Source organism: Eriocheir sinensis, chromosome 38 (assembly GCF_024679095.1).
Source record: "Eriocheir sinensis breed Jianghai 21 chromosome 38, ASM2467909v1, whole genome shotgun sequence".
Lineage (NCBI taxonomy): Eukaryota > Metazoa > Arthropoda > Malacostraca > Decapoda > Varunidae > Eriocheir > Eriocheir sinensis.
Genome location: NC_066546.1, coordinates 4,987,711 through 5,010,327, shown reverse-complemented (window position 1 = coordinate 5,010,327; position 22,617 = coordinate 4,987,711). Strand labels below are relative to the sequence as shown.

At 41.5% G+C, this 22,617-nt stretch overlaps 1 protein-coding gene across 7 annotated transcripts in view; it reads left to right on the top strand.

Annotated features, from left to right (window-relative positions):
* LOC127008562 (death-inducer obliterator 1-like) overlaps window positions 1-22,617 on the top strand; it is a 68,939-nt gene that overhangs the window by 31,904 nt on the left and 14,418 nt on the right. For 2 of the 7 annotated variants that reach the window (XM_050880747.1, XM_050880754.1), the window contains exons 2-20: window positions 3,942-4,080; window positions 5,987-6,172; window positions 6,958-7,146; window positions 7,723-7,847; window positions 8,133-8,640; window positions 9,022-10,505; window positions 10,905-11,100; window positions 11,660-12,075; window positions 12,394-12,423; window positions 12,574-12,664; window positions 13,386-13,524; window positions 14,263-14,761; window positions 18,134-18,157; window positions 18,562-18,756; window positions 19,143-19,328; window positions 19,466-19,589; window positions 20,231-20,379; window positions 20,640-21,391; window positions 21,553-22,324. In XM_050880747.1, the coding sequence (XP_050736704.1) occupies window positions 3,942-4,080; window positions 5,987-6,172; window positions 6,958-7,146; window positions 7,723-7,847; window positions 8,133-8,640; window positions 9,022-10,505; window positions 10,905-11,100; window positions 11,660-12,075; window positions 12,394-12,423; window positions 12,574-12,664; window positions 13,386-13,524; window positions 14,263-14,761; window positions 18,134-18,157; window positions 18,562-18,756; window positions 19,143-19,328; window positions 19,466-19,589; window positions 20,231-20,379; window positions 20,640-21,391; window positions 21,553-22,324 (6,204 nt within the window). The remainder of the gene's footprint in view (window positions 1-3,941; window positions 4,081-5,986; window positions 6,173-6,957; window positions 7,147-7,722; window positions 7,848-8,132; window positions 8,641-9,021; window positions 10,506-10,904; window positions 11,101-11,659; window positions 12,076-12,393; window positions 12,424-12,573; window positions 12,665-13,385; window positions 13,525-14,262; window positions 14,762-18,133; window positions 18,158-18,561; window positions 18,757-19,142; window positions 19,329-19,465; window positions 19,590-20,230; window positions 20,380-20,639; window positions 21,392-21,552; window positions 22,325-22,617) is intronic. The other 5 variants (XM_050880751.1, XM_050880752.1, XM_050880748.1 and 2 more) reach the window with 5 other exon arrangements.

Here is a 22,617-nt window from a genome sequence, read left to right as displayed (position 1 = left end):
TTGTCAATTCAAGTAGTAAAGATTACACCAAAAATATATAAATTTCAGGAAACTGTACATTGTCAATGTTCTTTAACCTGTACATATTTCTGAGTATATACGTATTTTAAGAATTTTTTTTCAAAATTGTTGTCTGAAAGTTTGGGGTGCGCGTTATACGCCGCAAAATACGGTATTTATTTTTCGACAGAAACCTACCTCTTGTTTGATTTGCATTGTTTTTGATTTACGCGACCTCTTCAAGGACGCAATACTCGCGTAAATTGAGAGTTACCTGTTCTATATACGGGCCATTCATCTGAATGAATCATCGAACCTTTTTCACATACCCACTCAATGATTGGCAATAGAGCGTTTCTGTAACACCAGTCAACATAGAAATCACTACAGTCAGAGCCTTGTTTGAGAACAAAGACCCAAGGATCATCACTTCTATGTCCGTGGTTCCTGTTGTTTTGTGCAGCTTCGTCACTGTCGTCAGAGAGATGAGCACTGTAGTTGTTTAACCCTTACATTACAGCGATCGTATATATAAGTGCGCTACCACACACCCCACCCGTACGGGGATCATATATATAATCATCACATTCTACGCTCCCTACGTTTCAAATATACCGCCAGTTCTTGACTCAGAAAAATGGTGGAGGCATCTGGCATCCGTACACACTCATTCGTCTCAGCGTGCGCCCTACTGAAGGCCACAAATCGTTTTCTACTTTTGTTCGGAATACATCTGTCATGTCTTGTGACTCATCAAGCATTTCCTCTGCTCCGGGCAGAAGTAGAGCACGGGCGAATCAAAGTGACAGTGACTCTGATGACTGCTATGGTAGTGACATTGACAGAGGAGGGAGGGGCAAGTAGGGGGGGGGGGGGGAGAGAGAGAGAGAGAGAGAGAGAGAGAGAGAGCAAGTAGGGTGCTTCCACGCGACGCGTCATGGCCACGAGAAAATGAGCAATATTTTTGGCTGTCATAACTTTTTTATTATTATTAGGAGAGAAGTTTTATTATACCACCATATATATTTGATGAATATACAATAATTGCAAAGAAGAAAGACACCATTTCCACCTCTTAAATGTCTAAATTTTCCCTGTGCACAGCATCCAGAGAAATATATCGCCACCCGTACTCTAAGGGTTAAGATTCTCCCACGGTTGTATTTCAGTAGACCAGCAAATCTTGCCTCGTCAATCTGAATGGGGGTTATCATCAGTGCCAATCATCTTGCCTCCTTGACAATGAGAAACGATGGCTCTACACACACCTCAGCACATACCAGTCATTTATCTCGTACTGGAAGACGATCCTGTTAGTCACTACAGTATTCATTGGTCTTTCCAGTACAAACAAGAACACCAGTTCAAAAATTTCACACATATTCAGATTGCAATGTAATTTAATGTTTATGTTTGTATAATGGAAAAATGGGTTTTCTTGCTGAACAAACAGCAGTCCCTTTTGAGGACAGCAAAATATATGTCGGAATTCCCCACTTCTGCCATACTTTCGTTTTCCTTGCATGACACTACCACATTGATGACAAAGGTCTGCTTCTTCTGATGTGTCTAGAAGATTGTTTTCTCTTAACCCTTTCCTTGTTAAGCGCTCGCAACGAGACTATCCCCCCAGGCGCGTTCGGGAACTCCAGCAGGGGAAGGGAATCTCTTTTAACCGCTATATCTCAAAAACTATTCATCACAGCTACAAAACAAAAACACCATTGGAAAGAGGAGGTCAAGATCTATAAGATTCGGTTATGTAAGCCTCTCCTGTGAATGTACAGGCATGTTCAGTCATTTGACTGCTGTATCTCAAAAACTATTCATCACAGCTAAAAAACAAAAACACCATTGGAAAGAGGAGGTCAAGATCTATAAGATTTGGTAGTGTAATCCTGCGAATCTACAGGCACGTTCAGGGGATGTTGCCTATGAAGGTGTACATTTACACGTGCGTGACGGTCAGCTGTAAGGCAACTACTGAGTAGAGCTCTTGATGATGGGGTGCTGGCAGGGCAGTATTGCCAACTGCAAAATTTACAACTATTTGGTCAAAATATCAGTCAGGTGATAGGTGAAGCTATGCAAAAATGCCGCTATATTGGACAACAACATCCACCAGTTGCTCGTCCGTAGATTTTCTGCGCTAGGCTCATATGATTTTCCACCAAATTTACTGGAAAACCCACTGAATTGGCAATGCTGTGGGGTGAGAAATAGTGTTGGAACACACTCATTCGTGGCAAATTTGAGTGTGACTGGAGCTCGCAGCGAACGTTTAGCACCACCGGCAAGTTACGCTAGTGCTTGCTGCGAGCGTTTAGCAACAAAAGGGTTAACCCCTTCACTGCGGCCAGGCCAAGAAGCATATTTCTGTGTAAACTCAAGCCTCCTCATTCGCTGGGCTTCTGTCACAAACGGCTGTTTGCGGGCACGTACTTTCTTGTATTTCAATTTGTTTCGTATGGCTCTCTGAATGGAACGTACGGTCACTCCTTGTAGAAGGCTGGCATTCTTTTCTTTGATCTGCTTTGCTGTAATGTTTTTTTTTCTCTAACTCAAACCTTATGAGCCTCAAAGTTCTGTTACAAATCTTGGAGGGCTTTCCTCCACCATATTTGTGGTGGGGAATCTTACACTCTCCACTCGCTTTGAATTTTGAAACAAGCTGCCGTACTGTATGTGCACTCACACCGGTTTCCACACTTGTCTGGTGGTTGTCTAGTCCTAGTTTATAACACTGTATCAGTCTTGTAATGTGATCTTGGCTCGTGTACGCCTTCAACATCTTCTAACACTTGCACTTGGCAATTTCCGTGAACGAGGCAAGGTCGCGCGGATGGCTTTAGGGAGGGCAGCGGTCAAGCAATAATCCACCACAAAGGCATAATCAGGACTGACCTTTGATTTAAATACCCATCAAAGTTTGAGTGACACCTCGCCTGAGTTGCCAGGCAACTTTTTTCCCTCCTCAAGGACGGGAGGAGTACTTGCATTGAATAGGAATTTGCGATTAGTGTCTTCCCGCGGCCATGTCAATTGTCGCTGACTGTACTGTGCTTTAGTTTGGAGGTCAGCATCTCCATCTAATTTCAGACTTTTCGATCATTCTTTTAATTTGATGAAGTTTCTACTAAACTGTTAACTGTTAACTCATTAGGTATTCCCCCCCCTTTTTTTTGCCCTTCTTTCATACTTAAGTCTGTCTTTTATTTCATAAATCCATATCTGCTCATCAAAGGGACTCTTGTTGGATTCTGTATATATATATATATATATATATATATATATATATATATATATATATATATATATATATATATATATATATATATATATATATATATATATATATATATATATATATATATATATATATATATATATATATATATATATATATATATATATATATATATATATATATATATATATATATATATATATATATATATATATATATATATATATATATATATATATATATATATATATATATATATATATATATATATATATATATATATATATATATATATATATATATATATATATATATATATATATATATATATATATATATATATATATATATATATATATATATATATATATATATATATATATATATATATATATATATATATAAGAAAATAACTTGAGTGTTGATCAAAGCTCAACTGTATCCCATGGAGTAATGGGTAGCATGGCCTGTGTTCTGTAGAGGACCCCATGCACTCCATGCATACTGAACCAGTGATCACATGACTAGGGTCTTGGTGGGGGAGGGAGGGACCAGCTGACTCACCACATGAAAATGGTGGCCCACCACTATAGGCAAGCTTATCCTGGCAGTGGACTATAGTACTATGTTATGGAAAGTACAGTGATGGGAATATCTTTAATGATTTTATAATAATTTTTTTTTTTAATTTCAGATGTCGAGCTCATTTGTGAAGGACTGTTCGGACGTTTCTGCACCTGGGAATGCCAGCTCCGGGAAAACAGTGATAATTATCGTGAATAATGAGACTGGCAATGTCTCCTTGGATGGCAGTGAACTACAAAATCTGCTGGGTAAGACATCTCAAGTGTTTCTTAATGCTTTCTTGTTTCCCTTGTGATGAGTGTCCCCTATCCTTGTGATTAGACATTAGAGATAAACACATTCATAATGGCCCCAAAATTTATCGGGAAAATGTAAGAACCTCCTCGTCTCCTGTAGTTGTTAATTAGAACCTTGAGAGGGGCACATTACCTTGCTCCCTTGCCTTCTTCCCTCATACCTAGCCTCATGCTTTTACCCAGAGAGAAAGTGTGTGTATTTACCTAGTTGTACTTAGTTGTAGTTTTACAGGGCCTGGACTTACGCTCGTGTGGTCCCGTCTCCGTATCTGTATTTGTCCAACTTTTCCTTAAAGTTTTGCACACTCTTCGCCAATACTACATCCTCACTTAGTCTGTTCCAAACCTCTATATTTCTTTGTGAGAAGCTATATTTCTTTATGTCTCTCAAGCATCTTCCCTTCCTCAATTTTTTACTGTGTCCTCTTGTGTTCCTGGTGTTTCCTTCTCTTAGTAGTAACTCCTCATTATCTACTTCTTCCATTTTACTCAATAATTTATAAATTTGTATTAGGTCTCCCCTTTTTCTTCTTTGTTCCAGTGTTGGTAGGTCCATTTCCTTTAATCTTTCTTCATATGTCAGTCCCTCCAGTTCTGTAACCATTTTTGTTGCCATTTTTGTATTCTTTCTAGTTTTTTATGTGTTTCTTATGGGGAGACCACACCGGTTCTGCATATTCCAATTTCGGTCTAATCATAGTGTTTATTAACTTTTTCATCATATCCTTATCCATGTAGTGGAATGCTAATCCTATACAGGTAACTTTTGATTTACACGAGTTTGGTTTACGCATTTTTGAAATAACGTGGGGTCCAAAATCCAAATAAATGTTTAATTTACACGTTTTTTCACTTATACGCGATATTTTATGGAGTGGCCACCAGATGTCTCCCGCAACTAGATTCACACGGCGCCGCGGCCACACAGCTGAGCTCAGTTCTTTCCGTGCGCCACTTGAACAACAATACAGTACCCACGCTGCCACACTACTCAACAATAGGGGTGGGCTGGTACCAGTACCAGTACCGGTACTAAAGGTACCAGCTACACAGTACGGTACTGGTACCAGACTGCTCGGTACCGGTACCAATACTAGCCAGTCGCTCATGGTGTCCCTCATTTCTCCCTCACACGAGTGAGGCTGAGACTGAGTGCCTGAGTGGATATCTCGGTGATATGGATATACTCTCTCTCTCTCTCTCTCTCTCTCTCTCTCTGAATGAAGTGAATATTTGTTTTTCGATAGAAACCTACCTCTTTTTTGATTTACATTGTTTTTGATTTACGCGACCTCTTCAAGGACACAATACTCGTGTAAATTGAGAGTTACCTGTATTTCTCACCATTTTATACGTATCACCGAATATCCTATTAACGTGACTCTCAAACTGTTGATTATCTTTAATTGTCACTCCCAGATCTCTCTCTTCTTGAATTTTCTCTAATATTTCTCCATATCCCATTTTATATGTCCATTTTGGTCTCCCTTCACTCTTTCCCATTTCTATTACATGACATTTCTTCACATTAAACTCCATCTCCCATTTCTTACTCCAATCCCAAATCTTATTTAGGTCCTCTTGCAGAATTTAAGTCTTTACTGTTTCTTATGTGTCTTAGCAATTTCGCATCGCCTGCAAACAAGCTCATGTACGTAACTATTAACTTTATCCGGCATATCATTTATATATACTAGGAAAAATATTGGTGCCTATACCGATCCTTGAGGCACCCCACTATCTACATTTCTCCATTCCGATTATGTGTGCGTGTGCATGTGTATGTGTGTGTGTATAGTTACGTACCTAGTGTGAAAGAGAGAGAGAGAGAAATGCTTTGTCTATTATCACCACACAGCCTCACACACCCCATGCCACACAGCGAGCCATGGTGCTGATGGCTCCCAGGTGAGTGTGGTGCGGATGGGGAGTGGTGCAACGGTTAACCTGAGTGAGACGGCTGCCAGCACCATCACCACCACTGCAGATGGGGCACAACATGTCAACCTGACCGTGGAGGGCTACCCAAGCATACCCGTGGAAGGTGAGAGGTTGGGGAAAGGTTAGGGCAAGGTTCTAGTTTCTTCTTCACTGTTGCTATGAAGGGTATTTTTTGGAAGAGGTGCTGCTGCTAGTGTTTGTTTTGCTTACTGTTATTTATGTTCTTATGAGTAGTAAGGGGAAGAGGGTGGCAATAGCTTATATTTTTCAGTACTGTGGAAGATGAATAAGATAGGTGAGTGAAGGGTTTGGGGGCAGGGTGATGGCAAGGCTGGGATAGAGATGTTAAGGAAAGAAAGTAAGAGAGCTTGGAGGAAGGTTAGGGCAAGGTTCTAATCTCTTATTCGCTGCTGTGCCATAAAGGGTATTTTTTGGAAGAGGTGCGGTGCTAGTGTTTGTTCATTTTACTATATGTTCATGATTTTGTAAGAAGTTAGGGAAAGAGGGTGGCAATAGCTTATGTTTTTCAGCAGTAAGGTACTGTGAAAGATAAAGAAGACAGGAGAGGGAGGGTATTGAAGGGGATGTTGGCAAGGCTGGGATGAAGATGTAAGGGGAAGAAAGAGAGATGAGGAATTATATTTGAGAGTGTATAGTGGAAATAATTTAGAAATGGTTCATTGTTAAGCGTGCAAATCCCGCAGAAAGATTTTTTGGTGCTATTTGATTACACTAAAGATATTGATGGCCCGGCTTTGGCACTGAAAAATTACAGTACACATTTTACCATTTCATTTCATACTTTTACACTGGCTTATTTTTTTCATGTTGTCTCTTCACAAAGTAAGCCAGAAACAGGTGGTAATGTCATGCTTCCTCCTCACCAAGTAGGGCAGGTAGGAGGCACTGGGAACTATGCTGAGCTGCCGCTGGATGCCGATGCCTTCAGGCGGCTGGAGAGTGTGCTGGAGAGTGAGGAGGCCCGGGAGATCCTGGGCAAGCCTCTCCTTGACATGGTGGCCAACCCAGAGCAGCTTGGACCCCTGGAGGACCTCATGGACACCTCCCTGTTTGAAGGTGTGTGAAAGTCTTGGTTCATATTCTTAAACATATCAGGCTCCCATTACAATTATCTCAAAAGCCAAAGAGGAGATCAATCAGGTCTTTGTGAGTGTTTTTACTGTTTAAGATGCAGAAGCATCACAAAACAGTCCATGCAAAACCCAAGAACTTCTACAAGAGGCTTTTCAAAGAGGCGTACGGAGGCACCGATACGTTTGAGAATACAGGTCCTGGAAGACCGTGTGATAGATTGGTAACACTTCCATTGTAGAAAGTGAGTTACGATTCTTTAATATTGAGAATTCTTCTTTCAAAATTCTTTTAACATCATCAGATATTTATGTAAACATTTATTTATTTATTTTATTTTATTTTATTATTTTTATTATTATTATTATTATTATTATTATTATTATTATTATTATTTTTTTTTTTTAGGGTTAAGCTATGTCACCACTGTAGTTTCTTAGATGATATAGGGGGTTATCACTAGTGATGGGAGTCCTGTTCAGTCACCAGTGCCTTGTAGTTTTATCAGTCGTCATTGTCATAATGAATTCGGCTCTACAAAATTGGTGTGTTTGCTTTCAGGAGAGGCTCAATCAACTGGGCAGTCTGGGTACACGGTGGTGTCCTCGGGCACCGCCATCAGGAAGAACCAGAGTGCCCCCAAGCGACGGTCTCAGCGACAGATGGACAAAGCAGAAAGGGAGGAGGTGAGCAGAGTATTGTTGTTTGCATTGTGTGTTAGGAAAAATGGTTGACCAGATGAAGGAGTTGCAGGAGATATTTTTGTTTGTATATGTGTTAAGAAAGAGCTTATACTGACTTCGATGTATATATATTCCTTAATTAGTTAAAACAGGTTGGAATGTTTATATCCTTACCTGATCAGTGGCTTATTTGGAGCTTTATAAAGTTTGTGATGTTTAGTAAATGTAAAGCAGTACAAATCAAACCTGTAGAAATTCACTAACGCACTCAATTTCACCACTCACCAGGTTGAAAAGATCTTGGCTGAAAACCACAAGAAGATGCAGGAGGAGAGGGAACAGTTCAGCGGACACCAAATAGTCGTTCCCTTCCCCCAAGCTGCTGCCCCCACTATAATAAGCCTTCAGGGAGAGTGTCAGGATGGGTTTTTGGTGGCTGAGGACTCTGAGATGTTTAAAGGCACTGAAGAGCAAGAGGTGGAAGGCAGCATAGGGAAAGGGAGTGATTCAGCTCCAGTCAGAGGGAAGGGAAGGGGTCGAGTGAGGGGTAGAGGGAAAGGAAAGGGGGAGGCTGAAAAGGGAAGTCCACAGGAGGTGAAGGGCCGTGGAAGAGGGAAGAAGATGATAGATGGGGATGGGGAGAAAGCTACAAGAGGAGAGGAGGCAGGGAGAGGAAAGGCAAGAGGAAGAGGGAGAGGAAGGGCCATCACTGTTGTCACCACCACCACCTCTGCCAATGCCCACACTATCAGTGACATGGTGCAGGATGCTGATGGAGAGGCTGTAGAGATTGCAGGTAAGGCCCTCGAGAGTATCACCTGTTCCGTATAATTTCCATTTTGATCTGCTAAGTCAAAGGGCCGCAATGTGATCTTATTTGCTTGTAAGAGTTTGAAAGACATCTAGGGAGTGTCTATGGTTTGTTTCCTTTCATACTTTATTGCTGGTGAATATCGCAATTATAAGTATAAATTGAATGTGGTTTCCATTTCAGTTACCCACTGCTATGTTGTACTTCTAAAGTCATAGATAATACTCATGCCAAATGATTTTAAGTTATGATGAGCAGTAATTATGTAGATCCATGTTACATTGGTGCTTCATTTTATATATATGTCTGTCAATTCATACTAACCTGTTAACTAACTCTGTTTTTGTTTTGTTTTTTTCATTGTAGGAGGAGTTAAGAATTGCAAAATAATAGTTGGCAAAAAGAAGAGTGTTGATTCTTCATCCAACGAAGGTAAATTCACAGTGGTGGAGGGACAGAAGGAGGCTGAGTTAGACCCTGACAGCACAGAGGCAGCAGCAGAGTCTCAGGAGCAGGTGGCCAAGAAGGTAGTGAAGAAGGCCCCACCCACCCCTAAGGTCATCCCTCAGTTTGAGCCAGCACTCTTCTCAACCCCGGATGTGATGCAAAAAGTGGTTGACGGGTCCCCAACCCAAGCCATCATGGTGAAGGGGAACGGAAAGAACATCAAGGCTCAGAAGATACTCCTCGTCAAGAAGCAGGGTCAGAAGGAAAAGGTGCTGTCCCAAACACAGCAAGTAAAAGAGGAAAACCCTGATTTGTCCGAAGTAACTGAAGAACAGGAACCACATGAGTCTGATGCTGCAGATGTAAATAACAGTGAAGGATTCAAGACAGAGGAAGATATTAAGACAGAGGCAGAGGAGGAGACAAAGCCAAGCACCACATTGCGAGAGACTGGTATTTTGAGCAGTGTCAGTAAGGTGATGAAGAAGAGGGATGGGAAGTCAAAAGTGTTACAGGTGAAGAGTCCAACAGAGGTGAGAGAGGTGGTAGTGTTGAACTCAGCAAGGGTAGGAATGAATAAAGAAACATTGGTGAAGGTCATTCCTCCTAGAGACCCACCAAAGGAAGAGGAAAAAACTCCTGGGAAACAGAAAGTGCCCAAGAAAGAGGGCAAACAGCAAGTGAAAAAGACTAGTCCTCCAGCACCAGCACCAGCACCAGCACCGGCGATAGAAGCAGCAGCACAGGAAGGAGAGCAAGACAAGATTGATGGACCCAAAGAGGCAGGTGTTAATGAACCTAAGAAAAAGCTCTTCAAGAAATTCAGGTCTGATGCACAGAAGGGTGGAGACCTTCACAAGTCCTTCGAGGATATTGTGCTTCTCAGAAAGAGGGAAGAAGCTCAAAGGAAAAAGGAGGAAATCCAGAGAAGAAGGGAAGAGATACTCATGAAACGAGAGGCCATCAAGAAGAGGAAAGAAATGAAAGAATTGGAACTGAAGGGCGCCATGGTAAAGAAAGAGGAAGTGACCAACACCCCAATGAAGGAAATGCCCACAAAGGTTATAAAGGTTACCAATAAAGTGGTGGTGAAGAGAGAAGTAGAGGATAAGAAGAAGAATGGGATGCAGGTAACAGCAGCAACACCAGGAGGCAAGCAAGCGCCCTCCACTCCGCAAGCCACAACCATCAAGGTGATCCGTAAGGTGGTGACACAGACTCCTGCAGCCACTCAGGACGAGTCACCCATCCGACGCAGTAACCGAGCCATCAAGAAGAAGACCTTTGGGGATGAGATGGTCACCTATGACTTGAAGGAAGAACTTGCACCCAAGGCCAAGGAGGAGGAGGAGGAGGAGGAGGAAGAGGAGGAGGAGGAGGAGAAGGAGACTGTGGAGGAGGAGGTGAGATTTAAGGCCCTTTTATTGCTGGCTCTGGGCATTGTTTACTAAATCTTGTGATTGAGCAGATGGAATTAAGTTAAGGATGAAGATGTACCTAGGATGTAAATGAAGATGTAGCTTTTGATAACAGTTGCCTTCTTCATTTTATTCTATTGGTCTAATTATATAATAGTCTACGAGGAAAAAAATCATAACTTTCCTGCAATTGGTTTTACCTTCACAATTATATGGTTTCAGCAATGAATAGATGTTAAATGTTTGCTTATTTCCATCTCATTATTAAGACACAAGTTGGATTTCATGATATTGAGTCTGGACTCTCGGATGAACATGAAACCTTAGCCCAAAGTATCTGTACTCTTAATCATAATATATTTATGAAAATTTGTTATATTTCAGATGATAATCACTCAGGAGGAAGAGGTGGTGGAGGAGGAGGAGGAGGAAGAGGAAGAGGATGATGAAGGGGAAGATGATGATCCAGAGAGGTTGTGGTGCATCTGCCAGAAGCCGCACAACAATCGCTTCATGATTTGCTGTGACCGCTGTGAGGATTGGTTCCATGGCTCCTGTGTCGGGGTTACCAAGGCCATAGGTAAGAGGTGCAGCTTACCTTTCTTCCTCTGATTAAAGGCTTTTCTAGGTCTCAGGGTTTAGGCCCATATTAAACATTGTGGTGTCCAAGCACACACATTTGACAAAGCTTTTGTAGATGTTGTGGGCCTTTCCAAGGGTAGTTTTTTTACCATGGTGGGAGATAGACAAGGCTTCTGTACAATGAACTCTAAAAACACTCATGAGAACACAGCCTTATTTTGGCCTGTAGAAGTAATTGATGTGAGAGTCTGAAGTATCTAAGAATACCAACCTTAATATCTCTCCCCTTGCTTATGTAGGAAGTGGAATGTTAATACAGATTAATTATAATGATTGTGACACCTAAACCTAGAGGTAGGCTGCATGTTGTTCAATCACTTTCTATGACCTGACAGACTCTTGTGTGCACTAGCAGTCTCCTTTTTTGTGCTGCAGTATTTTTTAGTACCAAATATTGTCACTGCAACATGTTATTTATGACAGTTTCCTTTCCTATTATGCTACAAAATTATTCACAAAACTTAGATCCCTTGCTCATGGCCCTCTTGCACTGTCAGGTCAGCAAATGGAACATGAAGGCAAGGAGTGGGTGTGCCCAAAATGCAAAAAGACAGAACGTGCGATGAAGGGTGTGGTCGTGCTGGGGAAGAAGAAGATTGAGGGACAATTCAGTGGCCTGTCAGGAAAAGTTGAACAACCCCAACTCTCCCCAACCAAGACAGTCAAGCAGATCATCATTAGTAGGCCAGCTGAGGTGGAGAGTCAGGGTGTGGGTAAAAAACCTGCAGATGGAAAGAAGCCCCCAGATGGAGTCAAGAGGCTAGGCGGCCTGTCTGGCTTCACCATCCCCAAAAAGGTGAATGTTGTGCACGAGGCCATCACTCCACCCAAGAAGATACTCAGTGATGAGAAGAAGGTCACGTCCCCGCATGTCATCAAGCTGTCACAGAAAAAAGGCTCCGATGGAAGAGAGGTAAGCTTGTTGGATGTACTCACAGTATTTTCAGAGTTAGTCTGAAGAGTACATTAATAATATACAGTACTTACATCATCATCAGTAATGGCTCTGTACTATAACATCATTGTTGCAGTACACCTGTATAGTATCTTGATTTTCAATTTATCTGTTGTGTCATATTTAGTAAATTTAGTTCAGTATTTCCAGTTTTACAGTAAAGTTCCTGTAATGAAAGACTGCAATGCAAAGTTAAGGTTGTGTTTATATGTATGTGTTCTAGAAATCACATTTGTAGCTTCATATAAGTCAAGTATTGTGTTTTTCTGTCTCCAGCATGTCATTCAGCCTCGCTTCTGGCAGAAGGTTGGAACTTTTCCATTTACCTATTTCACATATACTGTTATAATTATAATTTTTTACCTAAAAATATAATTGTGTGAAATTGTAGTGAAACAAAGATATGATTACAACACATTACTACCATCTACTTATAATTAAATATTTCCTTTTAAGGTGCAGGAGTCAGCTCAGGGTGTTGGCTCCTTAGAGAAGACCAAGCCGAAAGTGCTGGTTTACCAGAAGACCACTGGGAAGATCATCTCAGGTGAGTGGGACGTGACACTACATTCATCTGAAAATTTTATCTCTATGTATCACACCATGGTTGAGTGGGGTAATCACACTGACGTGATCTTGGTGAGAATAAAACCCACGCTGGCAGAAGAAAGATGTTTATTTTACCAAACATTTTCAGTTGACACTGCCACCATTTTAGTGGCATGAAGGAGTAGAAGTAAGGGAAGTAAGTACAGACCTCCTTATATACAAAGATGAACAGGTAAACCTTAGAGAGAGGGGCGGGGAGAGGTGGCAGAACTTTACTGAAGATGGTGGCAGTGTCCACCAAAGCTGTTTGGCAAAATACACGTCTTTCACCTGCCAGTCAGGGTTTTATTCTCATATCAACTCAAATCATACCATACTGTCCTTAGCACCTATGACATATGCTAAGAGAGGCTCAGCTCTGTTTAGCTGTCTGTTTCAGTAGGTATGAGTGCCAGTTTTAGGAATAGAATAAGGTGTGCCAATCCATTTATTCTATTGAGCTGAATTATCTAGTCCATGCGTGCCAGAACGGAGAGATGGAGACACTTATGCCACAGCCACCCCCCTGGAGGGAAGTTCTTGTGAGGGAGCAGGACGTTGGAGATATAGATAGATAGAACTATATTTCCTTTGTTCTTCAGGAAATTTGAGATATTTGTAACTCACTTGTTAAAATATTCATGAAGCACTCAGGCCTCACGGATATGTTTCCCTCACAGGTGCTGAAGCGCCATCATTCGATGAGCTGAAGGATTGGCTGAAGGAGCACCCAGACTGTGGCATCCTGCAGCCTGGCATGATGAACGCCTCAGGGACACTTGTCACTCAGGGCGCCACAGTGACTGCAAGCCCCAACAGGTTAGAGTTCTTGAAAGTCATGTTATTTTAATTGTTACTCCATTTACTTGGTATTATCATCCTTGAGATGGGGGGACTAAGAATGGCTTCATATCATTAGAAACTACTAAGATTACCTGCTGTCACTCAAGTGGTTCATATTGATGACTGGCTTTCCCATTCAACTTTTTTTATCCAGAACACTCATTAAACTGGTGACAATGATGACTTTAAGCATAACAATACCAACTTTACCATTGGCTAACTGGTTCATTCACAGTGATGGAGGAGGTACTAGACAACACCATTTTTAAAATTTTAGCTAGGTAAATAGTATTTCCCATGTATGGTAACAATGAAGTGCATATACAGGGTGTTTTGTTTATGCTAATATCCAAATAATTTATTGATTCTTTTTAGTAGTATAGAATAAATTTGAAAGATTTTCCTAACATACCCTATTTACATCTCTGCAAAGAAATTTGCCATCTTTTATGAACATTCTTATGTATTTCTTGAATTATGCTTTAATTTGAATACACCTAACATTCATCAGTAAATCCAAATAGGGGAAAAAATTCATACACTTGCCAGTATTCACACAGTAATGACAATTAATCATATTTTGAATCAAAATTGTGGGAGAATAGTCATATGTTATATATTGATGCTCCATAGATGTGTAAAATGTAAGCTTATATGATCTAACACCCTAATATATATAGAAATGTCAATGTAAACTCTTTGTCTTGCTCCTAGCCAAAAGAAGGTGATCCAGGTAGCCAAGTCAACAGCTCCATTGAGCAGTCCCATGTCCCAGAAGGTAACTGTGGTCAAGTCTGCTGATGGTCGAGTCATCGTGAAGACTTCTGAAAACTTAGAAAAAGAGGCATTGACCAAAGTGGTGAACACTGTGACCTCACAGCCCACCACCAAGACTGTCATTGTCAGCACCACCAAGGCCTCAGTTCCCTTGGTTAAGGAGATGGAAGAGAAGAAGGAAGCACCTCAAGCCAAGAAGGAAGCACCTCAAGCCAAGAAGGAAGCAACTCCAGCCAAGAAGGAAGCAACTCCAGCCAAGAAGGAAGCAACTCCAGCCAAGAAGGAAGCAACTCCAGCCAAGAAGGAAGCAACTCCAGCCAAGAAGGAAGCAACTCCAGCCAAAAAGGAAGCAACTCCAGCCAAGAAGGAAGCATCTCCACCTAAGAAGGAAGAGTCTGTCCCACCAGCCAAGACACCTGCCAAGGAGTCCAAAAAGGTGGGTTTATGGATCTTTTTACAGTCTGGTTCACAATTTGAGTCCTGCTTTTTTTTTTTTTTTCCAGCCAATTCATGCAATCCCACCTCCTCTATTTCTCTAGTAGTTATGAAGTTACTCAGTTTTAATTAGGAGGAAGCACTTGATGGAGACAGTTGGAGGTATGTTTTTTTTCCAAGAATTCATGTCATGCCATCTATTTCACTAATACTTTGTAAGCACTTGGAGACAGTTGTATGACAGTCATCAAAACTCTGATCTCATAATAGAAATGAGAAAACCAACAAAAAAAAACAGATGATTAGTAAGGTTGCCATTAATGTATGGTTGTGCAGTATTTATTATTATTATTATTATTATTATTATTATTATTATTATTATTATTATTATTATTATTATTATTATTATTATTATTATTGTTGTTATTATTACGGAGAATTACAAAGAAATGTGACAGAGGAGGCGAGAGGGATATGGGAGAGAAAGTATAGCGAGAGTAAGATGCTGGTTAAGAGATTGGTTAGGGAAAGTAATGTGAGAGTGGATGAGGGTTTTGGTAGGAAATTTTTCTGGAAAGAAGTTAAAAGAGAAATGAGGGTGAGAAGAGAATGACATTTGTAGCATGATGAAGAAAGATGGGGTGCTTGTGAGAGGGAATGAGGAGATAAGGGAGGTATGGAAGCAGCACTTTGAAACTGTAACGAATGAGAGTGTGGGAGGGAGAGCAAAAGTGACTAGTGTAGGAATAAAGATCAATGTAGGGCAGCCAGATCCACAGGGGAGGGTAGAGAGAGGTGAGATAGAGGAGGCAATGAAGAAGTTAAAAGTAGGAAAAGCCCCTGGAGCTGATGGTTTAACAGCAGAAATGCTGCAGAGGATAGTGGATGAGTTTGACAGAGTGTGTAAGAGGAGAAAGCTGAGAGTGAATGCTGGAAAGAGTAAGGTTATGGTATTTGAGAGGGCGAGAGGACAGGTTATTGATTTTGCAAAGCCATATAGAGTTAGAGCAGAGGGTACAATGAAGTGTAGGATAAGGTTAGGGGAGGAGAGAATGGAGGAGGTGACGAGTTTAAATATTTAGGGACAGTTTTATGTAAGTATGGAAGGTGAGGTGAGGGAAAGAGCAGTGAAGGGCAGACAGGTGATGGGTGCATTGGAGAGAGTTATGAAAGGAAGGAGTGTGAGCATGGAGGTAAAGAGGGGAATAAGGAACAGTATTATCCTGCCAACTTTGTCATATGCATCAGAGACGTGGACATGGAATGCACCACAGCAATCGAAAATATGTGCAGTGGAAATGAGTTATATAAGAGGTTCATGTGATGTTTCAGGATGGGATGGAGAAAGTAATGAAACAGTGTATGGGCCGTTTGGTATGGGTGTGACAGCAAAAAGGAGTGGAGTGTGGAGTGGGTGAAGTGTGGTGTGTTGAGATGGTTTGGACATGTGATGAGAATGGGGGAAAATGAATTTGTGAAGAGAGTGTATGAGGGAGGGGATGTCAAGGGAAGACAACCTTTGAAGTGGATCAGTAGGGTGAGTGAGTATTGGAGCGAGAGAGTTGGAAGTAGCAGGATTGAGTGTGCTGAGAAGGGAGTGCCAGAACAGGGAGATATGGAGACACTTCTGCCGCAGCCACCCCCTGGAGGGTAGTTCCTGCAAGAGAGCAGGTCGTCGGAGATATAGATAGATAGATACATTATTACGAAGGGATGGCATTGTATTCAAAACACAATTCCACAATCAGAGTTGGAAATTATTCCCACCTGTCAGTAATACAAAAAAAAATGGGACTGGATTTTTTCTTTTATTTATTAAATATTTATATGGCTAACTGCATATCATACCACAAATGTTTTTGTAATGCAAAAAAATTATATTTTTTAACAAAATAGCACCCTGACTGATATACCCTCCCTCCTTAATAGAATTCCAAAGTGGTTCTGAGAGATCTTTACCTCCTACATGGTTTACAAGGCTTGGTGTAATTGCCAGATGAAAATTCTTGTTTCCTTTGTTCTGAATTTCTTTAACCCCTTCACTGTGATCACGCTTGAGGTGCGTCATTGGTCACCTGTACAGCCATGCAGTGACGCACCTGGCGCGTCCTCCGTCTCTGCTCTAGACTCTGAAGAATTAGAATCTTGCACTGAGTTACAGGGAGAGCGGTTTGTCCTTGGAATGCCTCCCTCACTCAGATTTGGCTCTGCCCCCTTTGATTGTCATTCAATCATAAAACAGGAAATAATTGTGATGCCACCCATAACGCAACACTCCCCTCCCCCTGACTGGTCAGCCGGTCGCATCCCCACCACTCACTCACTTTGTCTTTGGTGTTGAGAGGAGAGTTGCTTGTCTTCTAGTCTTTATGACAGTAGAGGGGATGAATATATGGTAGACATGGAGAATAGTGATGATGATGATTATGACTCCTTGAGTGATGATGAGCTTGAGGCTCCTGAGGTAGAGATGAGGGAGGTTGAGGAAGTTTGGAAGTTGATTGCAGATGTGTTTTCTGACAAGTGTCCTGATACACAGCGACAGTTTGTTACTCAGTTTTCTGGACTGAATCCTGACTTGGAGACTCATGTCTGATATCATTCACTGATACTTTCAAGCTATTCTTTGACGACGAGTTGATTGGAAAGTTATGTGAATGGATGAACAAGGGAGCTGCCCAGATTTTTGCTGATAATCTTGAGAATAAGGGTCATGTGAATGACATTATTTGGTGCCCTGTCACACATGATATATGTACATTTTTTCCCTTATGGAAATGGCTTTGATGCCTATTCCTATTCACTATGTGTGCCTTAATTCATACATATGTATTTTATTGCTCTGTAATGTACATAATGTCATCATGAAAGTAAGTCATTTAGCAAAATGAAAAGGATGATAATCAAAGCAGACAAAAAAATAATTGTCAGGAACCACTCTAGTGAGAAGAGCGGCGGGGGACTGCAACCTGTGTTATTCCACTAAGCATGTTGTGCGCGTCGTGGAGTGAAGGGGTTAATGTTGCATTTAAAACTTTACGTCCACAGTTACTTATCCATGACCACATGTCAGGGACAAGGTGATCAAAATTAGTTCAAGACTTTAGTGACTGGCAGTGTTCATTTCACAAATTCCTTTAGGGCATGGCCACCTGTTAGTTTCATTTCAGTCTTTTTCTGAACAAAAGCTTCAAGATTGTTGTGTAGTGAAGTTGCGGTGTATTAGTGCCAGAGGTTTTAAAAGCCTGTTTCCATTTATCCAAGAGTATGCATTGGAGTACAGTATGATTGCTGTATTCTCTTGTTACTCTTTCTAAACTCCACTGAGCAAGAACCATGACTAATGATATTCACTTTTCACTGTACTCTTTAGCTCTCAGATAATGTAACCAGTCCAGTAAGTATACTTTTGGCAAGTACTTGTATGTAGATGTGGAGATTTACTAGAAGTTCACCCGTGATAAGTTTTCAAATTGTATCTTGATATACTTCCTCTGATATATTTTTCTCAGATCAAAATGGAAACAAGCTTGGGGAATAAATACATTTTCATTAACACTCACCTTTATTAGATTTTCATTTTACTTTGTTGCCATTCTTCATTCTAGTTGGTGTTGAAAACTTGACTTATTGTCTTGTTACATGGCTTTTGCTCTGGATTGCATACATCTGATATTGATTGATTCGTAGTTTTGTTATTCAACTTCATATCATCAGTGGTAAAGGTACTCCTTCAATCACTTGGAAATATCAATTTCAATATTGCATTCTCTGTGCCAACCACTTGTCTCCTCATTTCAGCCAGTGAAGTTATCACCAGCGGAGAAGAAGAAGGCTGACAATGCTGAGGTGAGGAACAATGTAAAGAAGACCCTTGCTGAGTGCCTTGCTAAGCGCTGTGAGGAGACCAAGGACGAATTCCCTAATGTCACTGACGAGTACATTAAGAAGCTCGTCAATGATATAGAGAGAGAACTTTACCTACACTTTGCCAAGGTGAGGAAATATAGATTGTTTGGCAATATGTTTGTGGTTTCCCCTGACATCTTTTTAAGCTCTGTAAGGGGTCCAGTATGGCAGATACCCTGATTTGCATACTGATGTAACATCTCATGAAGTATAATGAACCTAATGCCTCTTTTGCTTGCACTCATATAGAGTAATTTTCCATTTTAATCTTTTGCAGGTTGCTTTACTTATTCCAACCAGTTCATGCCATCATTATCTTCTTCTTGGTCTATTCATATCTAACTCATTGATTTATTTCAGTTTGGTTAACCAAGGCAAAACCTACATGCAAGTTAACTTGACATGAGCAGTTTGTATTCAAATGATTGTTCCAATGTGAGAAGTTAGTTTTTATGATTTTCTTTAATTTTCAGGACGTTGGAATGAAGTACAAGACCCGGTACAGGAGTATTCTGTTCAACACCAAGGACTCCAAGAATTCAGGGCTGTTCCGCAAGATCCTCAATGGAACAATATCCCCCTCACAGCTGGCCAAGATGACCTCAGAGGAACTGGCCTCCAAGGAGCTGTTGGAATGGAGGGAACGAGAGGAGAAAAAGGTAAGCTGAAAGGCTGAAATATATTGATGTTTTCATTGATAATAGATTCAGTGTATAACTGAACAAAGTGATTGGCTTGAATTTTTTTATGTGATAGTATGTTTAAAAATATAATTAACATGCTTCAAATTTTTCAGGAGTTGCAAGCAATTGAGAAACATGAACTAGAAATGATTGCTCTAGGTAATCAGTACATTATGAAGTCCCATAAAGGAGAAATTGAAATTGACAAGGATGAGTTCATTAAGGAAAAGGAAAAAGGTGAGTTGGCTTATATCAATTTTGGGCTGTATCATGTAAGCCTTTCAGTGGTGGCAGGGCCTTTCATGAATCCTTGAAAATTCCCTACTTTTTTTATTTATTTATTTTTATTTATTTATTTATTTTTTTAATACATTGCGGCCTATTGAGCCGGTAGGCTTCTTCCCGGTGGATCCTGATGGTTGGTCCAAGGCTTCTTTCCGGTGGGTCCTGATGGTCGGCCCAGCCTGTTCTGGCGCAGGCGAGTGTTTATAGTGGTGCCATCTTGCATTGGCTCATACTGCCCTCCCAGAGCTCATCTTTGATCCTAGAATCTAGAGTCCGGGTTGATAGGTGGTCTTCTGGACAGCATGTGGGTAGTTTTAAGCCACTCGGCGGCGGCTGAAAAATCCCAGCTTGGTGGCACCGGGCGGGGATTGAACTCGCGTCCTCCTGAACACGGGGCCGTTACTCTGACGACTCAGCCATCGCCTCCCCAAATTATAGGTTAGGTTACAGTTGCAGCAGGTACCCAAAATGTACCCTTACTCTTTTCTCCTTTGGAATGTCTACAGAGTATATTTTTCACTGGAATGGGTTGCTGCTGCACCATTGATGATCTTGAAATATGCTCACAATGAAAACTCTATATCTCTCCGTAGCTGCTGATATCCTCGCTACACTTCCAATAGACCCCATGGCTGAGATCCTTGATGACTCCACTGCCAACCACAACAGCCACATTTATGACCTTAACTGTAAGATCTGTAACGGGCTTCAGGAAGAGCCCACTGCGACCCTCCAAGACTCTGTAAGTGTTTCCCTGTAATTGAGTTTGGGTTGGTTATGGGATGGTTATGATGGAATAAATTTTAAGTGTGGCTTGAATAGTGAGAATTATTAGTATCATAGTCCATATTAATGCTGAATACATAGAGAAATATCACCATTGCTTTGTGCAAGGAAGCCATCTTTCAGATTGTATACATTCTGTGTTGAAGAGGCAAGTGGACATACCTAGATGGCATAATAAGATGGTGAGGAACCATCACTAATTATTATTTCTTTCAGAAATCCCAGAAAGAAAAGTTAAAGGAAAAGTCAAACAAGAACTCTAAAGACCACAAGAGTGATGAACCAGCCAAGGTGAAAGACAGGAAGGATAGGAAAAGTTCATCAGACAGGGATAGGAGAGAAAGGAAAGACTCCTCTGACAAGGATAGGCATAGACACCGCAGTAAAGATCACAAAGATTACAAGGATAAGAGCAAGGACAAAGACAAAGACCGAGATAAGGACAGGAATAAAGACAAGGACAAAGACCGAGACAGAGATAGGCATAGGAGCAAGAGTAAACATTCAGATGATTCCAAAGACAAACCAAGGGACAGAGAGCGCCACAAGAGCAGTAGTAGCAATGTCAGCAATGACAAAGAAAAGGACAGGGACAAGGAGAGGGAAAGACGAGACTCCAGGGATAAACGTGATGATAAGAACAGGAGACAAAAGGACAAACAACGGGATCGACGGGACTCCAAAGATGAGAAAAGCACCAGCAAGAGAAGAGACAGTGAGAAGGACGACAAGAAAGACAGTAGAAAGAGACGCCACAGTGGCTCCCGAAGTGAAGACAGGAAGAGGAGAGAGAGCGAGAAGGAGAACACAAGGCACAGAGACAGTGGGTCGTGTGAGAAGCAAAAGGATGAGGTCAGCACCAGCGATGATGTTGTGTTTGACATTGGTGGTGCAGAACGATCCTCCTCTTCCTCCTCACTTCCTGATGGCCACACGAGGGATGCTGAGCCCTCATCTACTGTCATTGGGTGAGTATTTGAGTTTGGATGAAAACCAGATATAAATGAACGTCACATCACTTATTGATGTTTCTACCAGTAATAGCAAAGGTAATTTGCTAATGCAAATGAATTACACAAGTGGTTTCTGTTATGAGCAATTGTTTAATGATGTATTGTATTGTTTACAGGAGCCCAGAAGACACCAATATGGAGCCTGCGTCACCAACATCAGAGGATGAAATGCTGAATTTGTCACAAGACTCTGTCCCCCCACTACCACCCACCACCCCTAACTATGCTCCTCCTCCCCCAGCTGAGGCCTACTCCCCCTCTTCACCCTTAAATTCTGAGAAGTCAAGTCCACAGCCACCACTTGATAGGGACACCTTGACCCCCCCCCCTCTCCCAGAGGACGAAATGCCCACTGCCCCTCCCCTCCCTGACTATGATATCCCTTGCACCCCCCCACCACCTGATGAGTACAATCCTCAGACTCCCCCCATGCCTGGCCTCTTTGGAACTTATAAGAACTTCTATTCAGCTTCTCCACCAATGGAATGTTCAACCACTCCACCATTGCCTGAGCCCTCCTCCACACCACCTCTCCCCCGACCAGATTCCCCCGGAACCCCACCCCTTCCTACATCTGGGGGAACAACTCCTACTCAGACTGGTGCCTCCTCAACCCCACCTCACACCCCAAGGGGATCCACACCTCCTCTTCCCAGGGAAAAGTCATCAGGATTATTCTTGGGTGCATCTGGTTACACTTCCTCATCTCCCACTCTGTCTGAGTACAACAAGAACTTGGGCAGGCTCACTCCTCCCATCGGTGCAGAGACTCTTGCCGTGCCCCCCAAGTCATCAGGCCCTGTGCTCATTACCCCAGAGCCTGAGAATGTGTGGGAGGGCATCATTCACATGCCAGATGTAGCCAAATTCAGTGCATCAGCTTTTGAGGTAATTTGTGTATGTCATTTTCAGGTGCTAGGGAGCTGGTCTTTGTCCTGACTTAATTTTTTTTTATCAGAACCTATTCAAGTGTATGACATTAGCAGATGAACCTCCATTCATGCACACTGTTCTTGCTTGCTTCAGTTCTTATTAGTCTTGTGCCTTTTCTCATATTGCTCATATATACCCCTCCTGTCATCTCAGTATTCCATTCCCTTCACATACCCATGCCATCTTTGTGTTTTGTTGAGCCTTTTCCTGTTTTCCTTAATTTGTTCAGTATTACTAAACTTAACATT